Source organism: Marmota marmota, unplaced genomic scaffold (genome assembly GCF_001458135.2).
Source record: "Marmota marmota marmota unplaced genomic scaffold, marMar, whole genome shotgun sequence".
Lineage (NCBI taxonomy): Eukaryota > Metazoa > Chordata > Mammalia > Rodentia > Sciuridae > Marmota > Marmota marmota.
The window spans coordinates 7491460-7511056 of NW_026000305.1; the positions used below are offsets into that span (position 1 = coordinate 7491460).

A 19597-nucleotide genomic window follows, 5' to 3' on the forward strand; every position below is an offset into this window, starting at 1 on the left:
AATAAATAAATAAATAAAAGTATTATGTCCAACCGTAACTTTAAAAAAATAAAAATAAAATATTTTAAAAAGATAGGTGATGAAAATCATTTCTCTAGGAAAGTATGTTGCCAGATGTGTTATAAAAAGAAGATATTTAACTCTTCAGCATTCAGGTTCTGATGAACATTGGCTTTTACAAAGCAATTGGAAAATGTTGCACTTTGGGGAAAAGAGAAGGCTCAAGGGATAAATTCAGACATTAGAGTACAGACCTAGATGTTTAAAGTCATATAAACCTAATGTCCCATCCAAAATCTGACACTCTGATCCAGTAAATAATTATCACTTGAGTATTTATAGTATACTAAATACTGTTTTGAAAAAGAAAACATGGTTCCCTTCATGGAGTTTACATTTTATTAGGGGGTGGGCGATGTAGTCGAAGACAAAATAAAGGAAAAAGTATTGTAGAGTACTATGACAACATGGACAATAGTATATTGTGTAAAGAATTACTGGGTGTCTCCTATAGATTGGATGATCAAGAAAGGCCTCTCTGAAGAGGTGACATTTGAACATGAATGATGAGATGGAGCCAGCCACATGAAGACCTACTAGAAAAGTATTGTGAGCAGAGGAAACAATAAAAGCAAAGGCCTTAAGACAAGAATGAACTTGACAAAGGAACAACTTAACAACCCCATCTCAAAATAAAAAATTGTCAAGGTTGGAGATGTAACTCAGTGGTAGAGTGCCTTTTGGTTCAATCCCCAGTATTGCAAAAAGAAAAAATAATAATAAAGTGTCCCTTAAGTTCTGAATGGATGTAGCAGTACAAGTTAAGAACACAGGCTTTTGTGACACACAGAATTGGGACAAATCAGATTCTGCTCCTTACTAGTCCTATGACTATTAAAAATTCCTTCATTTTGTTTAGCCTCAGTTTTCATATCTATAGAAAGTGGGTAATCATAAAACCTTCCTCAGAGTATTGTGGGGAAATAATGAAGTGTTTAGTACAATATCTGGCACTTAGTAGGCATCCTGATTCATATCATCATTATTGTTTTCTTTTGCAGTATTAGGGATTTAACCCAGGGATGCTTTTATCATTGAGTTACATCCCCAGCCCTTTTAGTTTAGTTTTTTTTTTTTTTTTTTTTAATTTTGAGACAGGGTCACTGTAAGTTGCCAAGTTGCCAAAGATGCCCTCAAACGTGGAATCATCCTGCCTCAGCCTCTTGAGTAGGCTGGGATTACAAGTGTGTGCCATTGAGCCTGGCTCATATCACCATTATTAATAGTTACTGTTAGTTCTGACTCATAATGGATCAGTTTGGAGTTCCAGCCTTAGCACTATTGGGCATATCAGAGAAAGCTTAATTCAGCCTGCTTATTTTACTAATAGGGAAACTCAGATACAAAGAGAGGAAGGGACTTGCCCAAGTTTACACAGTGAGTAGCAAAACTGAGTTTGAAAGCCAGATTTGGGCTTTCAGCTTGAACATCTTTATTACATTATAGTTATCATTCAGATCCTTCTCTGGAAGCCTGTTTTACTAAAAAGAGAAGGTGACAGGGAGAGGAAGGGAGAGCAAAGAAAAAGAGAGAGCGGGGAGAGTGTGTATCTTGCCTGGGACAAGAGACCAACCTGCTATGGGAAAGAGGAAGCTGAACAAAGTTGAGGCTGGGGCCAAAACCTGATCAGCATTGTTAATGAGAAGTTTCCTAGATTTGAGTTTTCATTACACTTTTAGGGTCCCTGTGGTTTAAACCAGAACATAAACACTTAATAGTATATATAGACTAAGAACAGATTTGGAACAATAGCAATCGAAGTCTTCATAGCTCATTTTAAAACAAACATTAGAAATGAGATATTTAAAATCAGAAATTTCTCCTACTTTCTGGATGCAGCACAACACTCCTGTAATCTCAGGGACTTGGGAGCCTGAAGCAGGAAGATTGTAAGTTCAAAGCCAGCCTTAGCAACTTTAGGGAGTCCCTAAGCAACTTGGTGAGACCCTGTGTCAAAACAAAAAATGAAAAGGGCTGGGATGTGGCTCAGTGGTAAAGTGCCCCTGGGTTCAATCCCCAGTACCAATAAATAAATAAATTGATTAATTAATTTATCTACTACTTTGTATGCATTTATAATTTTAGCATTAGTTTTCATGTTCATTATTTATTAAAAGAGGGCCATCCTCCTCTTTTCAAGGCTTAAGACCTTTAAAGTTTAATGCAATCCTGCTAAGGAGCATGGGATTTGGTTTTATGTAACTGTTCCCCTTACTTTCCTCAGTAATACTTTGTGTCACCTATGGTATTACTTTTTATATGTAAATGTACAAAATTATACAGTTTAAGTATATGCAGCTTATTGTAGACCAATTACCCCTTGATAAAGCTCTTAAGAACAACAAAAACATCTTTTTCATTTTCTTTTATACTAGGAATTGAAATGAGGGAGCTACATCACAGTCCCTTTTATTTTTTATTTTTTAAATTTTTTATTAGTACATTATAGTTATACATAATACTGGAGTTCATTTTGACATAATTGTATAAGCATGGAATATAATTTATTCCATTTCAATCCCTAATACTATTACCTATTGCTCTTCCTCTACTCTGTTGTCTTCCTTCTATTTATTAATTGATTTTTAAATTGGTGTGGTATATTCATATTTGTACATAGCATAATTTGGTCAATATCATTCAGCAGTACCTCCCTTTTCCCATCACTCTTCCCACCACCTCAATCCCCTTCCTATACACCCTGGACCTCTTCTCTATTTATTTGGGATCCACCCCTCCTCCCTTCCCCCACTCTTATTTTGCTCTAGATTCTACATATGAGAAAAAAAAATTGACCCTCACCTTTTGAGTCTTGCTTATTTCACATGGCATGATGTTCTCAGAAAGAAAGAGTTCCATCCATTTACCAGCAAATGTCATCATTTCATTATTCTTTATGACTCAATAAAACTCCATTGTGTATATATACCACATTTTCTTTATCCGTTCATCTGTTGATGGGCACCTGGATTTGTTCCATAACTTGGCTATTGTGAATTGTGCTGCTCTAACATTGATATGGTTGTATTACTATAGTATACTGATTATAGTTTATATCAAAGAGTGGGATAGATGGGTGGTTCTGATCCTAGTCTTTTGAGGAATCTCCATATCTCTTTCCACAGTGGTTGTACTAACTTGTAGTCCCACTAATAATGTATGAGTGTACCTTTTCCCCATATCCTTGCAAGCATTTATTATTCTTTGTATTCTTACTGATTGTGTTTCTAACTGGAGTGAGATGACATCTCAATGTAGTTTTGATTTGCACTTCCCTGATAACTAGGGATGTTGAACATTTTCTAAAATTTCACTAGGCACATTACTTTCTAATTTGTTTATTTGTGGTTGGTTTCACCTACTATGATACATAAGTTTTAAAACACCAAGGATTTTTTTCTGTTTTTGTCATCTATCTGTCACAGAGTTGATATTTAAATAGTTGAATTAGTAAATGAATGAACTCGGAATCCCAAGAATTCCCCCAGACAAACCAATTCTTATGAACTTCAAGCTGCCTTGAAGTGGGTCTAGTCCAGGATCCCACTGAGAAAGGTGACTCATGGTTTCGGCCTTGTTACCCAAGCAAGTACAAAGAAGACAACAACCCGAGGAGCAGACAGCCTACTCTGAACTTGCCATGCGACGTGTGAGTCCTGTTTGTGACTGCCTTTTCATCTAAAAGGTTGGAGCTGCTCCATGATGAATAGGAAGGGAACTGGTTGCTAGGGCCATACAAGGCACTCCAGTCTGAGAACCTGCCAGACTTCCCTCACAGATACATTTTGGACCTCATCCTGGACCAACTCCTATAAGGTTCCTGAACTCAGTACCTCCCTGGATACTTGGGAAAGAAAAGTTTCATTCCCAGGACCTCAGAGAGGTAAAGAAGCAAAGCAGTGAGCAGTACATGGCTCTTCAAAAATCAGAACACAGGATGTGGCTCAGTGGTCCAGTGCCCCTGAGTTAAATCCCCAGTAACCACCCCCTCCCTCAAAATTGGAACACAAGGGACATTTTAACTCAGTAGACTGTAATTTGGCTTCCATCTTGAAACAAACTGCTTCATATTTCATGAACAATTTCACAAAGTTTCACTATGATCAGGAGACATTTGAGGGAAAGAATTCCAGTTTATTTGACATAAAAACATGGGTTCCTAGTCATTGAGGAGAATTTTGGAAAATAGGGCTCTCAGGAGAAAGGCAGTGCATGGTTTGCACTCCATAATACACAAAAGTGAAACCAAACTTTTCTGCCAAAAATATGACCACAAAGGCTGTAAAGGCAAACAGCTCTGCTCCTGCCTCTAATAACATATATTCAGAAATGTACAATTCTTTTTCTTCCAATCCTCTAGATTTGGAAAGTTTTGACCTGCCCAAAGTGCACCAGATTACACACCTTCCCTTGTTTGCAGTGCCTCTTATGATTCTCAATGTGGAGAGAGAATTTGAAAAGCTATTACAGCTGGGTCACCCTTCACTTATAAAGATGCTTTTTTCACCATGGAAATCTAATCTGTTGCAATTTCTTTCAAGCATTCTGTTGACCCTGGATGTTGAGTTGCCAATTTAAATTTTTTAGTGCTTTATAGATTGTGTTTGTATGTATTAATAAAGTATTTCCTTATTTAACAGAAATAAAGAGAGAGAGCAAGATGAGGATGTTGCAGTGCAGAGGCCCCACGTATTATGAGGCAAGAGAGCCCAAGGCTCAAGAAATAATTTAGCAAATACTGGGACAATAATCTCTCCCCACCCTGTCCCTGCTTTAGACAGTCACTTGAATTAATCAGACTCTCTTTCTGAAATGTGAATGGGAGGGATCAATTCTTCACACCTTAGTGTGAATCTTTTCAACCTGTCACTATCTTGACAGAGGTTTCTACATTGTTTTTGGTCCAGACTCCATAGGGGTTGAAGAGAGATGTTGAAGAGGGAAAGAGCCACAAGAAAAACAGGAGGACAACATGTAACCTGGGAAACCATGCTAAAGAAAGAATGCAGGGATTTGGGGTAGAGACAGAGGTCGAAGAGAACAAATAGGGATGTGAAACAAAGAACTTCTCTCCCCATTGTTTCTAAGGAAGTGGCCTAGAAGGTCACTAATAGAAAAGTTCCTCTAATTTTAAATACATCCTGGGGCTGACCATGTTGGTCATAATGTCAGAAAAGGGAGCAATTGCTGTTGTCAACTAGGGAACAAACACAAGATGCCAACACTGCTTTCCCTAGAATTAAAGGAATGAGCATGATTCCCAGTGCGGCCACCTGGACCATCACCTGCTTTAGCTACTGACCTGTCAGCTCCCTAGTTTACCCTCATATTACAATCACATGGCCTTTTCGCCCCAACTTGCCCCAGGCCACTTAGATATTGTCCTAGGATGTTTCATCAAATCCTAGAAATCAAATTCAAAAATGCCTAGAAACCCCAAATACAGTAATTTCTTAGTATACTCTGGGGCTTAGTTCTAGAACACCCCATGGATACCAAAATCCATGGATGCTCAAGCCTCTTATGTAAAATGGCTTAGTATTTGCATATAGCCTTATGTGCATCCTCCCATATACTTTAAATCATCTTTAGATGACTTATAATACTTAATACAGTGTAAATTCTACATAATTAGTTTGTTATACGGTCTGTACATGTTCAGAACAGATAAACCTTTTTTTTTTCAAATATTTTTGATCTGAGGTTGGTTGCTTGAATCCATGGGTATAAATCAAAGCCAAGTTGGAACAATTATGAAAGAAGTTATTACTTGTGTGTATGTGTGTGTGTGTGTGTGTGTGTGTGTGTTTATCATGGTCCCTGAAAAGTCACCAAGGGAATGATCATTTGCTAAGGTTTCAGTTTTCAGACAGACTCAAAAATAAAGTATTAGAATGATTTGAGAGTAAACACACTTTAGTAAATCCTTTCTTGAAGGATGGAGGAAAAATTAAGGGAAAATGACCACAAATATAGACAGTTGAGGAAAGAAATAATTGACCAAAGTGTAACTGCTAGATAATCCAAATATATTTTATTACATTTAATAAGCACTTAAAATCAAGCTGCAATTAAAGCTGAAAGATTACCTTTGCCTTTATGTGTACAATAAAGTCAATTTTATTTAGTTATACATTACATTTTGATGGTTAAATTGTTCATATGAAAAGTTTTATTAGCAAGTTATATTAACTATAAAAATGGAAGTTAACTAAAAGGAAGAGAAATATGAAATATTAAACATAACTAAACATAGAAATTATACAAAAGGTAACTGATTTAATAATGTATTTTATGTCAACTTGGTTAACATATCCCATTAAATAGTCTGGTGTCACAATCCTAAAATTTCATAATTTTAAGAGCTAAGGGCAGAAACAAAAATTCACATATAGTGTATACTTACAAAAAATAGAAAAAAAATAATATCAAAGAAAAAAAAGATTATTCATACTTCAATTACTAATTTGTTCTTACAACATAACCTAACTGAATTTAGTCTAACTTAACCTAATTTCATCTATAACTGAATGCCTTATGTATTCCAACTACAACCATTCTTCACAAGACAATATAATGCATGATTATTTTTAGAACTTTAGATCATGAGGAAAAATTAACACCAGTTTTGAGAATTCATTTTTACTATTGTTCTATTGTTTAAGCATTTTTTCAATTAGTTCTTAACCCAAGCACAGATTCAGCAATTTTTAAAGTTACTTTAAAATCTTAGTATTTTTAGATCTACATATCATCAGAAAGAAAAACAAAGGTTAACAGGTTTCAAGAATTCACTTATTGTTTTAAAATTTTTACTTTTTCATTATTGTTTACTTTTCATTGCTTTATGGTTTTTATTTTTTTTACCATTCCTTGGCACAAGTTCAGCAGATTACAAAATGCATTGTTACTGAAAGTTCTACTTTGAAATTCTTAGCATTTTTAAGTCACTATATCATCTACATATTTTTAAACTGATTAATGTACATTTTTAAAATATTTTTCTTATTTTTCAAGGTTTTAGAAATGTTGAAAACTTTTGTTATTTTTTATATATGTGTGTGAGAGTTTTTAATTTCCGTTGCATCTGACTTAAGCACAAATGTAGCATCTTTCGAGCTATTTTTTTTACTTAAAAGTATTAAAACTTATTACAATCACTCTTCATCCAAAAATAGCAAGATTTTAAGGATAATTTTAGTTTTTGATATTTCAATTATAAAAATGGTTATTTTTTTTTTGATAGATTTTTAAACATTATTTTAATTGCTCCTAAACTGGGTGCCTGTTTAGGGGATTTCTAGGTGCATTTTGAACCAAAGTATCACAAGAAAGTTTCAGCACTTTTAAAATTTTACAGATGCTCAAAAAAAGTGCAGGTTCTAAATTTTTTTCTGTGTTTGTTTTGTTTGTTCTAGTATTTTTTAGTTTTATGTCAGTTTTTTTTTCCTGTTTATTCCTGATCAAGGCAAAAATTTAACAGATTTCTAGTTGAATTTTGATAAAAAATCCATACAAATAACCTATTTTTAAATTTACAGTGATTCAAAAATATATAAAATAGTAACACAAATGTTAGGAACTATTTTTGTGGGTTTTTTTTTTTTGTCTTTTTTTATTTTGTATTTTTTTTCTTTTTTTTTTTGTTTTTATTTAGTTTATATACATTTTTTTTTCAATTTGCTCCCAACCGGGGCACAGACTCAGTAGCTCCCTGGCTACACTGTGCTCCAAAATTTAATAGGAAAGCAATAAGTATTTTAAAGTTACAGGTCCCTACCACCTCCCACCCCCAAATAACTGCAAATATACATTTTTTTTTATTATTGTTATTATTATCTCATTTTTTTTCAATTCGCTCCCGACCTGGGCACAACTGCAACAGCTTTTTGGTTGCACTGTGCCCCCAAAATTCATATGGATTATGTATAACTAATTAAAACAAATAAAAAAATTAAAACAAATTCATATGGAGAATAAATATTTTATACAACTCAGTCCCTCAAAAGAAAGGTAATTATAAGAAAAAAATTTTAGTGTTGCTTAGATTTTCTTTATTGATGGTTTTTTTTTCTATGTGATTTTCCATTTTGCACCTGCCAGGCACATAGGTAGCAGCTTTCTGGCTTAGAATTTTCATACAAAAATCTTTATGTAGTATAAAAAGAAAGTTTTAAAAATTGACACTGTTTGTGATTATAAATGTGTAAATTTTGTTAATTTTCTAATTCTCCCCAACCATATACATGAAAATACTTTTTTCTTTTCTGTTTTCAAAATTATCAAATACAAATTTAGCATAATTTAACAAAATTAGCATAAAATTTTTACCAATTCTTTAAAATTGGACACATTTTTTATTAATAACATTATGATAAAATATGTTCTTGTGTTAAAATAACTTGAATGACAATTCAAAAAAGAAGAAAAAGATTAGCATATATCAGTAGTAATATAACCTTTTTTTAAATAATCCCTGAATTTGTTCTATATTTATAGGCCCAACCCAATTACCAAAATCAATGGAATGGAAATAGCTTTTTAGAAGTTTAAAGTAATCTGTGTATCACTAAAGTGAAGGCCACTGGCCACTTACATAACATGATACCATGAAATTCCAACCCAGCAGAAGAGTCTGGTGATCTGTTTCAGTTGTTGTAATTAGACTTGACCTATAATTACTGAACAAAACAGCATATTACATTAAATGTTCAAACAAATGCATCTGACTATATTTGGTACACTGATCTATACTCAGTATCATTAGCTTCAAAATCTTAGCATAAAAAAAATCATAGGAGAAACTATATCTGGACCAGAAGACAATTCTTGTACCTAGAAAGTAGATTCTAGCATTAATTCACCGCCATTATTGGTTGTTTGATCACTAACTTCCTCTTGAATAGCTGGAAGGGAAGGCTTTGTGGTTAGAGGTGTTTCAGTCTTAAACAGGGACTCCATCCTGATATGGGTATTGATGTAGAAGGACTTCTGAAAGGACTCAAGAGTGAAATAATAGATGAAAGGGTCAAAGCAACAGTTCAGAGTTGCAAGGCACAAGGTAATTGGGTACATTATCTTTGCAAACCTTTCCAACAAGCAATTGGTAATGGCTTGGGAGCGCACCAGGGCATACAGAAAGAGAACAGAATTATAGGGTACAAAGCATACCACAAAGACTGCCATATGCACTGTGATCATCTTCAGCACTTTTTTCTTATTGGTCCCAATTTGAGACAAAGTAGCAGGCTTGCGGAGGGTTCTCAGCACCACAGAAGAACAAGTGACATTCAGTATCAGAGGAATGATAAACCCCACAACTTCAATAAATATTGTGATCTTGGACAGATAAGTCTTCCAGACCCTTTTGGAGAAGCCCTCAAAGCAGGTGGTGGTTGCATTGTTGACATTCGTGGTGGAGAACAAAGATGCTGAAATACCACCACTGAGGACCAGAATCCAGACACCAGCACACACAATGGCAGAATTCCTCCTGGTCCTAATGGTACGAGATCGGAAGGGATAGACAATAGCCAGAAAACGATCCACACTAATACAGGTAAGAAAGAGCATGCTCCCATAGATATTGGTGAGGAATGCAGTCCCAGAGATCTTGCAGAGAGTGTCACCAAAAGGCCAGTGCCGGTTGAAGTTGTAAAATATTTTGAAGGGTAGGGTACAGACAAAAAGCAAATCAGAGAGGGCCAGATTAGTGATGAAAATAGCGGTCTCACTTCTCATTTTCATGCGAAAGCAGAAGACAAACAGAGAGGCACTGTTGGTTATCAGACCCAGGATGAATACAACACTGTAGACAGCACCATTCAGATTATATTTGAAGGAATCATCAACAATGCAAGTATTATTGGTAGTAGCATTGCCCAACCTGGGTCTGAGGCTTGAATTTAAATCTTGGAATTGGAAGTCAATGAATCTTCTGTCACCCATGGATTTTTTTCAGAAGGCCTGCTAGCTGCAGGGGTTCACCACTCTGAGACTAGGGACTGGTAGGAAATACTTTCCTCCTGTGGGAGACAAGATGGAGTGAATCAGCAAATCTGCCTTCCAGAAAGTAAAATATATTTGGTCTACCCAGGTTGAAAGATAACATGCACATTCAATTGAGTTTGGCAAGTACTTTTGAGAACCTACCATACATTAAAAGTAATACAAGAGTATGTTGCAGAAGTGGGAGAGATCAAACTCAACAAGTAGGTGCAATACTTTGGCACTGCGATGAACATGAATTAGGTGTAGGCCACTGGAGAGTTCAAACGGGGGTCGGGGGGAAGAACATCTAACAACTAAAGCAATGTAAATGCTTTGATATTTGCATGGCACTTTTCAATTTTCAAAACCCTGTCAAAAGCCATGCTTTATTTGATTTCCAAAAGAATACCATAAGGTAGGCATGAGTGAAATTCTCACCATTTTACAAAGTAGAAATTGAGGCTTAAATAATTTTAAAATTATAGAATATGAGAAATGGAAGAGGGTATAAGTGGTATGGCCAGAACCAGATTCAGTTTATTTTATTCCTAACCCAGGGACTCTTAAGCTACTCCAAATGTCTACTCTCCAGTGTTACTGAAACACCTTATCTGAGTATTAGTTCTATTGCAGATGGTTATAGGACCTCCAGAACACACTCTAAAATGTTATGACTAAACTCCTGAACTAGATAACTGGTTCACCTTTTTCTTCTAAATTAGGAGTTAAGGAATCCCTCAGTTAATTAGAGCTGCTAGCCAATTTTTTTTTCACTATACCACATTGCCTTTATAAGGAGACAATTCAAATAACAAACTCAACACTTCTATCCTGCAGGTCATGGTCTTCTTTCCAAGCTTCTCTCATGTTAGACCCTAAGCCTATGTTGTCTTCCTTCTCCATTTATCAAGGCTCATTCCATCAGATACTTCCACAACTCCACCTCCTAAATCTCCCTGGTCAATAAAGCCTTTGCTTGCCAAGTAGAAGTGATGAGAGATGCATTTTATATGAACAGCCACCCCTCAAGACTCACGTCTGATCTGGCCCCTTACATGTCTTCTGCCTGCCTGTTTGTACATGTGACAGCCAGTGATTTAATCTATTTTTTTTATTATCTAGGCAGACATTTTTTGAAGGTGCGTTTAGAAATCTTACCAACATTCTCCTAGGTCAACAGCTGCCACTGGAGAGAGACTGTCCTTTGAAAGTGCTCTAAAATACACTATGGATAAATAGCTGCTGAATGAATTCTTTTGAATGAGAAGGACATGGGATAAAAGTGGCCTTTATTCCCTAACATATCCAGTAATGAGATTTCACATGATTTTATTCTAAAATGCAAAAGGCAGTTTTCTGAAATGATTTCCCCTTATGTCATTTTTTTTCCCTCAGAATTCTCAGGAAACAGATCAAAGGACCTCAGTATAAAATAGAGAAGGGAGTAAAGGGGGTAACCTATGAAAGATGCAGAGGTCTGAAATCACCTAAACCAGTGTTTGGCTTAAGAAAAGAAATATTTGGTTTGAGGGGAAAAATAGTTATTTACTGCAGTGCATAGAGGGAGAGATGATCTCGGAAAATATGGGGTATAAAGCAAAGGGTTGTCATTTTTAATAGTTTTCAAGTTAAAATTGGAAGTTTGCTATCCTTGATTTATCATTCAACAAATGTTTATGGACTGCCTCCCCTAAGCCTAACCCTGAACTAAAATCACAGTCCTTCTTGGCTATTTTATTGTATATGCCCAGCTCAACTGTTGTTAGAAGCGACCCTAATATGCAAAAGCAGAGTACCATAGAAACCTTGACCATGTAAGGTCTACAAAGAAAAAAAAAGAGCCAGATAAGGAAGATATAAAATCAAGTGGGAGAATAGGAGAGGAGATGGAAAGGAAAATAGCAAAGAAAGAAAAAACTAGAGAATTGATAAAAAAGAGGGGAAGAGGAAGTAAAGAAGAGAGAAGCTGGTAAGAGGTAAGTGCTGCCATCTAATTATATCTCATTTGCATTCAGTCCTGGGAGGGATAACCAGCTCAGAGTTCCTACAGTCCCATTCTGGCTAACTTGCTTTATCTTATTACCTCCAGATTTCTCTGATAGAATCATGGTTTGCAATCACTGTGTTTAAGGTCACTGAAGCTGATCAGCAGAAACAAGAGCCTGGAAGATCTCAATCATGATGATCATATCACACTTTGGAAGCTGTAGACCCAAGGTTTTTGCAGCTTATGTGTTTCATCATGGAGTGGTTTAAGAAAAAAGGAAATACCAAACTTCTCAACTGCTTAATCCATTTTCTTCACTATTTTGAACACCTCACTCACTGTCCATTAACCCAGAAGTCTTTTTTTTTTGTAAACTAAGATCATCATCCACATTCAAAATGAATAATTTCATTGCTGAAAGAAATCAAAACAGTCAAGGAAACATCCATTTTACATAGCCACACAATCTAAAGAAATCATGGGGCTACAAAACCCTTAACATAAAAGCCTGGCTTTTTTCACTGGGATCTGCTTGTACCTACCTTCTACAGTAAGTACTGCTAGTAAGTTTATTTTATTTGTAAAATTCTTTCATATTAGAAGCCTTTTCACCTCTGCCCAGAGTTCTTCCAGTCTGTCCACTGGTAAACCATGGGACATGTTGCTATGTCACTGGCTATATATTATTTTGTACTTTTTAAGATGTAATGTTCCAAATAGGTGCATTTGTCTCTTGTTTTTCATCCATTTCTTTTCATAATTTCAATCATTTTATTCTTTATCTTAATTGACAAATCATAATTATATTACATGTGTGGAGTATAATGTGATGTTTTGATATACATATACAATGCAGACTATTAAATCAAGCTAATTAACACATCCATTACCTTATTTCAGTTTTATATCCCCCAGAACATATGCACCATACCCACAGCAGGCAGTATGTTAATGCCTGGCACTTCTGCTCTGCTGCTCTGAGTAATCAAATCCTGTGGGAGAGAAAGGACCACAGACAAGAAAGCAGTACAGTCTCACTCCTAAAGAGAGGGCATGGGAAAACTGCCTCTATGGCCCTATTCATAGCTCTCCTTTGCCTGAACACACACCACCTTTGCTGTCTAGCAGGGAGGGTGTGGTGCTGGGACTTAACACAGCATTGGAAGCAAGGAGTTCTATTTCTGACTCAGACACTGGTTCACTCTGTAACTTGGCTATACTGTTTCTCTTCCCTGTATAAACATTACCTCTGAGCCTCACAGCTGAGGGTAGGAAGATTCAACAGTGCTTGTGAGTAGCTTTATGAGCTTGCCAATATTCAATCTTACCTAACCACAGAGAAACATTATAGAAGCTGTTTCCTTCTCCCACCTCTGACACAACTGGAAATTTATAGCTGAGTCTTTCTTGGTACTCTGAACTTCATATTAGCAACACATCTTTTTTTTTGATGTCTTATACCTCAGAAAGTCCCCCCTTGAGTTCCAACCTTAACACAATGAACTCATAACAAAGCAATTCAGGAAGAGACCTCCAATGGAATATCTCTCCTGGAGCTATAATTTTAAATAATAATCAGAGAAATATTTGGCTCTTGAGCTGATTCCAAAGGAGAATCAATGATGTCCAAAAAACAAGGTATTTTCTCCCTGATTGGCTTTTCTTTAGGCTAAAAGAAACAGTGTTTCTAACTACTAGATCTTCCTGAAGGGATAATGTATTGAGTAGCGAATGGAGGTAAAGGGCCCACACTTGAGCTTCTGATGAGATGAAGAAAGGAAAAAAATTAGGCCGACACAGTTAATTACATCTTCCACTACACAGCATCAGACTATTGTATTGTGCAGATGTTTGCAGCCAATTATTCCAACAATTAATAACCTAGGGGATAAGCATTAGGTAGGTGTATTTTCATTGACAATGGACAGGATGTAGGTCACCTGGAGGTTGATCAAAAAGTCATTGACCCTCAATGAATTTTTAACTTTGACCTACACATATGGAGCCAATTCTCACAGTTCATTGTAGTATCATTTTTCTGGTTTCCAATGATAATGAATTATATCATGTTTGGTGTCTTTGAGGCTCCTGGAGGAAATGGTTAGGCTTTTGTCCATATAAGGACCAGTGAATACTTAAGTCACTTCACAAAGTGCTAACCTTTCAGATGATACATTGGAAATAAAGTTCTAACTCAGAGAAAGCTGAAACCTACTGTGTCCTTGCCTATAGATACTTATCAGTAAGACAAAGTTAAAAATACAAAAATGTTGTTAAAATACAGCTCAAAATCATTCTCCTGGAGCAACAGGGAATATATCCAGATTGTTGTTCCTCATATGAATGGCTGATAACAGATAAGATTTCTAAAGTAAATTTTCTATGCCAAGTCACAGGCACAGGTCACAATCATACATGTGGTTCCAATTGACGTTCCAATGCATTGGTTGATGTTTCATAATAGTTTTCAAAACACAATCTAGGCTTACGAAATTCCATATGGAGGAAACAATAGGTAAATGTTTCACTCCAGAATGGAGCAAGGAAATTCTTCTGCACTGGCCTCTTATTTTTGAAACAAGAAATACCAGTTTTAAAGTAATTTGTCTGTATTGAACTTTGTTTTCACCAAAATTAAAGGCTGATTTTTTCCCCCATTTTATTAAGGAGAGCAAGAAATTGACAGAGGCTCCAATCTGATCAGATCCTATCTTTAGTGACCAACTTAATACTTTTTTCTTTTCTCCCCAAAAGTACTCCAGTCTTCTACTAACCCTTCACCTGATGACACAGTCCAATCTTTGGGGAATAATGTGGTCCAGTGCTCAATATGATGGGGCCAAAGATTACATCAGATCTACTAATGTAGAATTTTCCCTTGTACTTAGTTATAGAGTAAGAAAACTGCAGAGAAATTGCTCAACTTAGTGTTATGAAATTTTTTAGAGTCTTGAGACTCAATATCTCATCTCATCAGAAGCCCCAGACCTTTTGGGAAAGATTTTGGGTGTTCCTAAAACAGCTCATTTCCAAATTCTAAAAGATTCACACATGCCAGTTAGGACTTAGTTTCATTCCATATATCTGAACAGACAAATCAGTAATCAATTCGAACACCAATTGATCTGATACACTTGAATATTCATCCTGATAATATGAATTAAAAAGGTCTCCCATCTATAAAGTTATGTATCAATGACAAAGAAGGGTTGAGCTAAAAAATGAATATTCATGTACAGCAGAATTGCCTGGATTTTACTATAAAACAAATATAACTCCTTCTCTATCCATTCTAAATTATTATATCATATGATCTGTAATAATCTGGAAGTATTGGTTACAAAAAGAGTTGGAGAGGTAGAGTGCTTGCCTCACATATGTGAGGCACTGGGTTTGATTCTCAGCACCACATGTAAATAAATGAATAAAATAAAGGTTCATCAACAACTAAATATTTTTTTAAAAAAGAGTTCAAGAATAAAATAAGTATTTGTGTAGAAAATTAATACTAGGAAAATGGTACTCACCACATTAGTTTAAATTCTGGCAGCAATTTTATCTCAGATATGAGTACTCAATAAACTTTCTGGAGGCACTGTAGTTAGGAATTTCCTCCAACAGGTGCTGCGAAATAGAATTTGTTACAATAGTGTACCATAGGAGAGCTTATCAATAAAATATATACAAAGATCACAAGGTAGACAAAATTATTACATTATATGAATCATAGTAAATGAGAGTCAACATATTTTAAAATGGTATTTAACAATTTTAGATAATGTTTTATTTTCCAAAACTGTCATTGCTGTCCCATATTTTAAGAGTGAAGCACAAAACCCATGAATCTGTATAACTTATAATCATCTAAAGAAACTAGGACCAAAAGGCATAAAAATATCCCTCCCCACTTCCATACATTAAAGATGACCAACAAAAGAACTTTTTTTGGTCTGAAGTTATATCAGGTTTTTTTTTTTTTCTCGTCTCTCTGCCTTTTTCTCTGGCAACAACTGTTTTGGTTGGGCAGGCGCCTTAATGGGGGCAAAGAAAGAACACTGGAACAACAGGTGGAGACTCCACTGCCTTGTCTCTAACCTACATTCACACCCGATTGCTTTACTTCCTGACCTGAACTATACTGATATGAGAGAGGCTTTAATTACTGGCTATTAGCACAATCATTGATAATCACTCTGCCTTTACCAGTGTATCCTAGGCCTACACATTATAGCATTCTGTAACTCCTTCAAATTACAAATATACAAAATACACATATAGAATCAGAATATATAATGGGATTCTTAAAAGTAGCATTTAGCCCTCATTGCAATGCTTATAAAGTAAAATCATCTGCCAGTGACAGACTCATGATATTGCCACATCTCATTCTCTTCCAAAAATAAAAGGTAGCCTAAAACAATGCAGACTGCTAATGATACTCTAATTTTCCTGATATAATGTCTCTCTAAAAAAACCAAAATAAATAAAATATTTAGACAATTTAAAATACATTGAAATCACCTTAATATTAAGGAGAATAGTTTTCACACTCCTCCAGAAAGCAGTATTTCTGAAATGAAATGAATATTGTTTTACTGCGGTTTCTGAAATAAAGACAGAAACATTAACATTTCTTTATTTTATGGTTTTCATAATTGATATAAAGAAATTTTTAAAATTTGGAAATCCAAGCAAATAGGAAGTTCAAACACTCAGAAGTTTTCATTTCTGATATTAATTCTATATAGCCACATTTTGTCCCATAACTAGGTAACTATGGGAGAACACATCACAGTCCCTTTCTGGGCCTCAGTTTCTCTTTGTCTTCCACCTTTGGCCCTGACTGACAGAAGCCTTCAATTGTTGCCATGGTAGAGGCTTCTCTGGTTATCCCCTGCTAGTTATTTTCACCTGCTTCCACTTGTCACTGCAAAAAAAAAAAGAGTTTTAATTCTTGAAGGTCTGTAATGACAATCATTAAATTTTATTAAATGCAATGAAATGACTGCTAGATTTATTTGAATATCAGAATTAAATATTATTAATTAGCACAAAACACTAAGAATCACAGAGCAAGATGCCATTTACACCCTCATGTCTTCCAAATCCCCTTATTTTCTTCACCCTCTGTCCTGCCTATTCAGCAAGCATATCAACTCTAATCGTCTAGATCTCAATTCTTGATCCTTTCTACCTGGTCACCTTACCCCTCAAAATATGAGATTAACAGCATACTTCAGAACATAACTATACAAAATCAGCAGATTACTTATTCTGTTCATGGTTCTGATAACCAATATACCAATAAACCTACTACAAGTGAGGCTGGGTTCTCAGCTTCCAATTTCAGTACCAATATTCCCAAATATATTATTTTTTTTCCTCCCCTTGAAAAAGGTCAACAGCAGACCATATATGATGATAGGCAGACAAAAGCAACTGCACAATTAGATTCTGACCAAATCACAGCAAGGGCAACAAATCTCACTGCATTTTCCCTCAAAGGGGATTGAATAGATCAAGCTTTAGCTAAGCTCGGCCTGGGTGTTGCTTTGAGGCATCTCCCCATTCCTGTCTTTAACTTACAGAGAGTACACATTCTGAAAGACTGGCCTGATTGTTCCAATAGGGCTTTCATTCACATCTCTGATTGGCAGGAGGTGCTTTAGAATGTAGAGGACATCAGGTTTATCAACTGAACTCATCCTTTTTAGAAAGAGTGCAACTTTTCTTCTGCGACAATGCAAAGGGATTTATAATCTATTTTGGTGGGTATATTGTTTGGAATTTTGTTCTGAAAAATGAACAAGTTGCAAAGCCACTGGATAAATTTGTTTGGATAGTAGGTTATTATTATCCATATTAGTCAAGAAAAAAAAAAAGGTGGTTTAATTTGGTAAAGTAGCCAAATGAATAACCCCACCAAGCTCTGTAATGTTCTAAACTTTGGATTTGTCTGGTCATTTTTCATACAGAAATCATGATAAATTACATTATTATATTTTCTGAAACAAACTGAACAAAATATAATACTTATCAATTCAATAAGATCTTTTTACTAAAAATCTTAAAAACATTCAGGATATACAGGAAGAGAATTTTAAAGATGTCACAATGTTGCATTTTATGGCAAAAGCAAAAACTTTCACATTAATATCGAATTCTATTTATGCCAGAATTAGTTTCTCATTCAAACATGATTCTTCCTTTATGGGCAAGTTCATGAATTATTCAATATAGCAAATGTCACATTCTCCATAAATCAATTAAGCATCAAAGGCATGTCGTGTATAGTTTTACTAGAAAAAACCTCATCATAATAGAAGCCACATTAGCTCACAATCAATTGTAAACCAAAGAAATACAAAGCTAGCCAAAATTGTTCTACCCTGTGATTAAAAATCAGCTCTTTAGGACAACTGCGTTTACATGAAACAACAGCCTGAAAATCCTGTCTCTTCCACGGAAACAATATTATTGCCAAAACAATAGAAATTCTTGTTTTTGTTTTTGTTTTTTTACCATTCAACACGACGATCCCTGTTCAGCACTTCAGAGTTGAAGTCTAACTTCTTTCCCAAAACACTCAAAGCATCAGTGTTTCCACTGAAGTTTGTTACGCCATCCCCCACCCCCAAACGCCCAAATCAAATCTTTCTCAAAGAGACTTACCCCAAAAAAGAGTGTGCTAGATGAGAGAGTGTGCTCATGCCTGTAGACAATTAGCTAATAAACATGTAAACGGGCAACTTGCACTTTGGAAGTGCATATTTTTATCCATTATTATTTTTTTTAACAGGGAAAGGTTAGCCCAGCCCAAAGTAGCAGACTCTGGGCTGCCGCAGCTTACAGTAAACCGCTCATTCTGAAAATGTGAGCTTATTTACATTTATCTCTTTCCCTTTGTTAAGAACCGGCCCTCTTTAATGCTGTAGCCGGCATGCCTTTAACAAACAGGACACAAGAAAAGGCCCAAAGTCCGGGCTGGAGCCCAGGGCCGGGGGAACTCTTGGGGGTCTCAATAGGAAATGCTTTTCATTGGATAAGGAGGCATTATTAGGAGCCGAGATCCCGCCCAATCCCCTGTGCTCCACCGTTCCCTCAGTCACCAATCACTGGACTGAAGAAGTTTTTCCTTAAAGAGCATTGCCCAGGAAAAGCAGTTTCACAGTCAAGAATTAGTGGCTTAAGTGCCACTTGACAATATAAAAAGTGTCTTTCCTGACCAATTAATCCACAGAGAAAGCCTGTGTGCCTGTCTTTGCTGCAGGACCGCTACCCCCTTACAATTCTAATGAGGAGGAGGAGACAAAACTTCAAACTGGGAGGAGTGTTTCAATTATGAGAAACCCATGTTTGCTCTTATTTGTTTGAAATAATTACAACAATATTGATAATAATAAATAGGGGGCAGGGAAAAGGCAAAAGTGAAAGGGACCATAAATATATTCTTACTATATTATGCAAAATTAAATCTCCCACCACCATAAAAAATCAATAAAATTCAGTACTATACTCACTTGCTCAAGCCAGCGAAGTATCCTCAGATAGAGATGTGTT

General features: G+C 35.6%; 1 protein-coding gene across 2 annotated transcripts; it reads right to left on the reverse strand.

Moving 5' to 3' along the window:
* Positions 1-6072: 6072 nt before the first annotated feature.
* Positions 6073-19232, reverse strand: Lpar4 (lysophosphatidic acid receptor 4). 2 transcript variants are annotated; one of them, XM_048797270.1, is made up of 4 exons: positions 18710-19232; positions 16559-16607; positions 15565-15661; positions 6073-10085 (listed from the first exon to the last, which is right to left on the reverse strand). In XM_048797270.1, the coding sequence occupies exon 4, from the start codon at positions 10006-10008 to the stop codon at positions 8896-8898; it is 1113 nt and encodes a 370-aa protein (XP_048653227.1). In that variant the 5' UTR covers positions 10009-10085; positions 15565-15661; positions 16559-16607; positions 18710-19232; the 3' UTR covers positions 6073-8895. The 2 variants fall into 2 exon arrangements, with proteins under 2 accessions (XP_048653227.1, XP_048653229.1); XM_048797272.1 differs by having other exon boundaries at positions 16559-16641.
* Between the last annotated feature and the right edge of the window lie 365 nt (positions 19233-19597).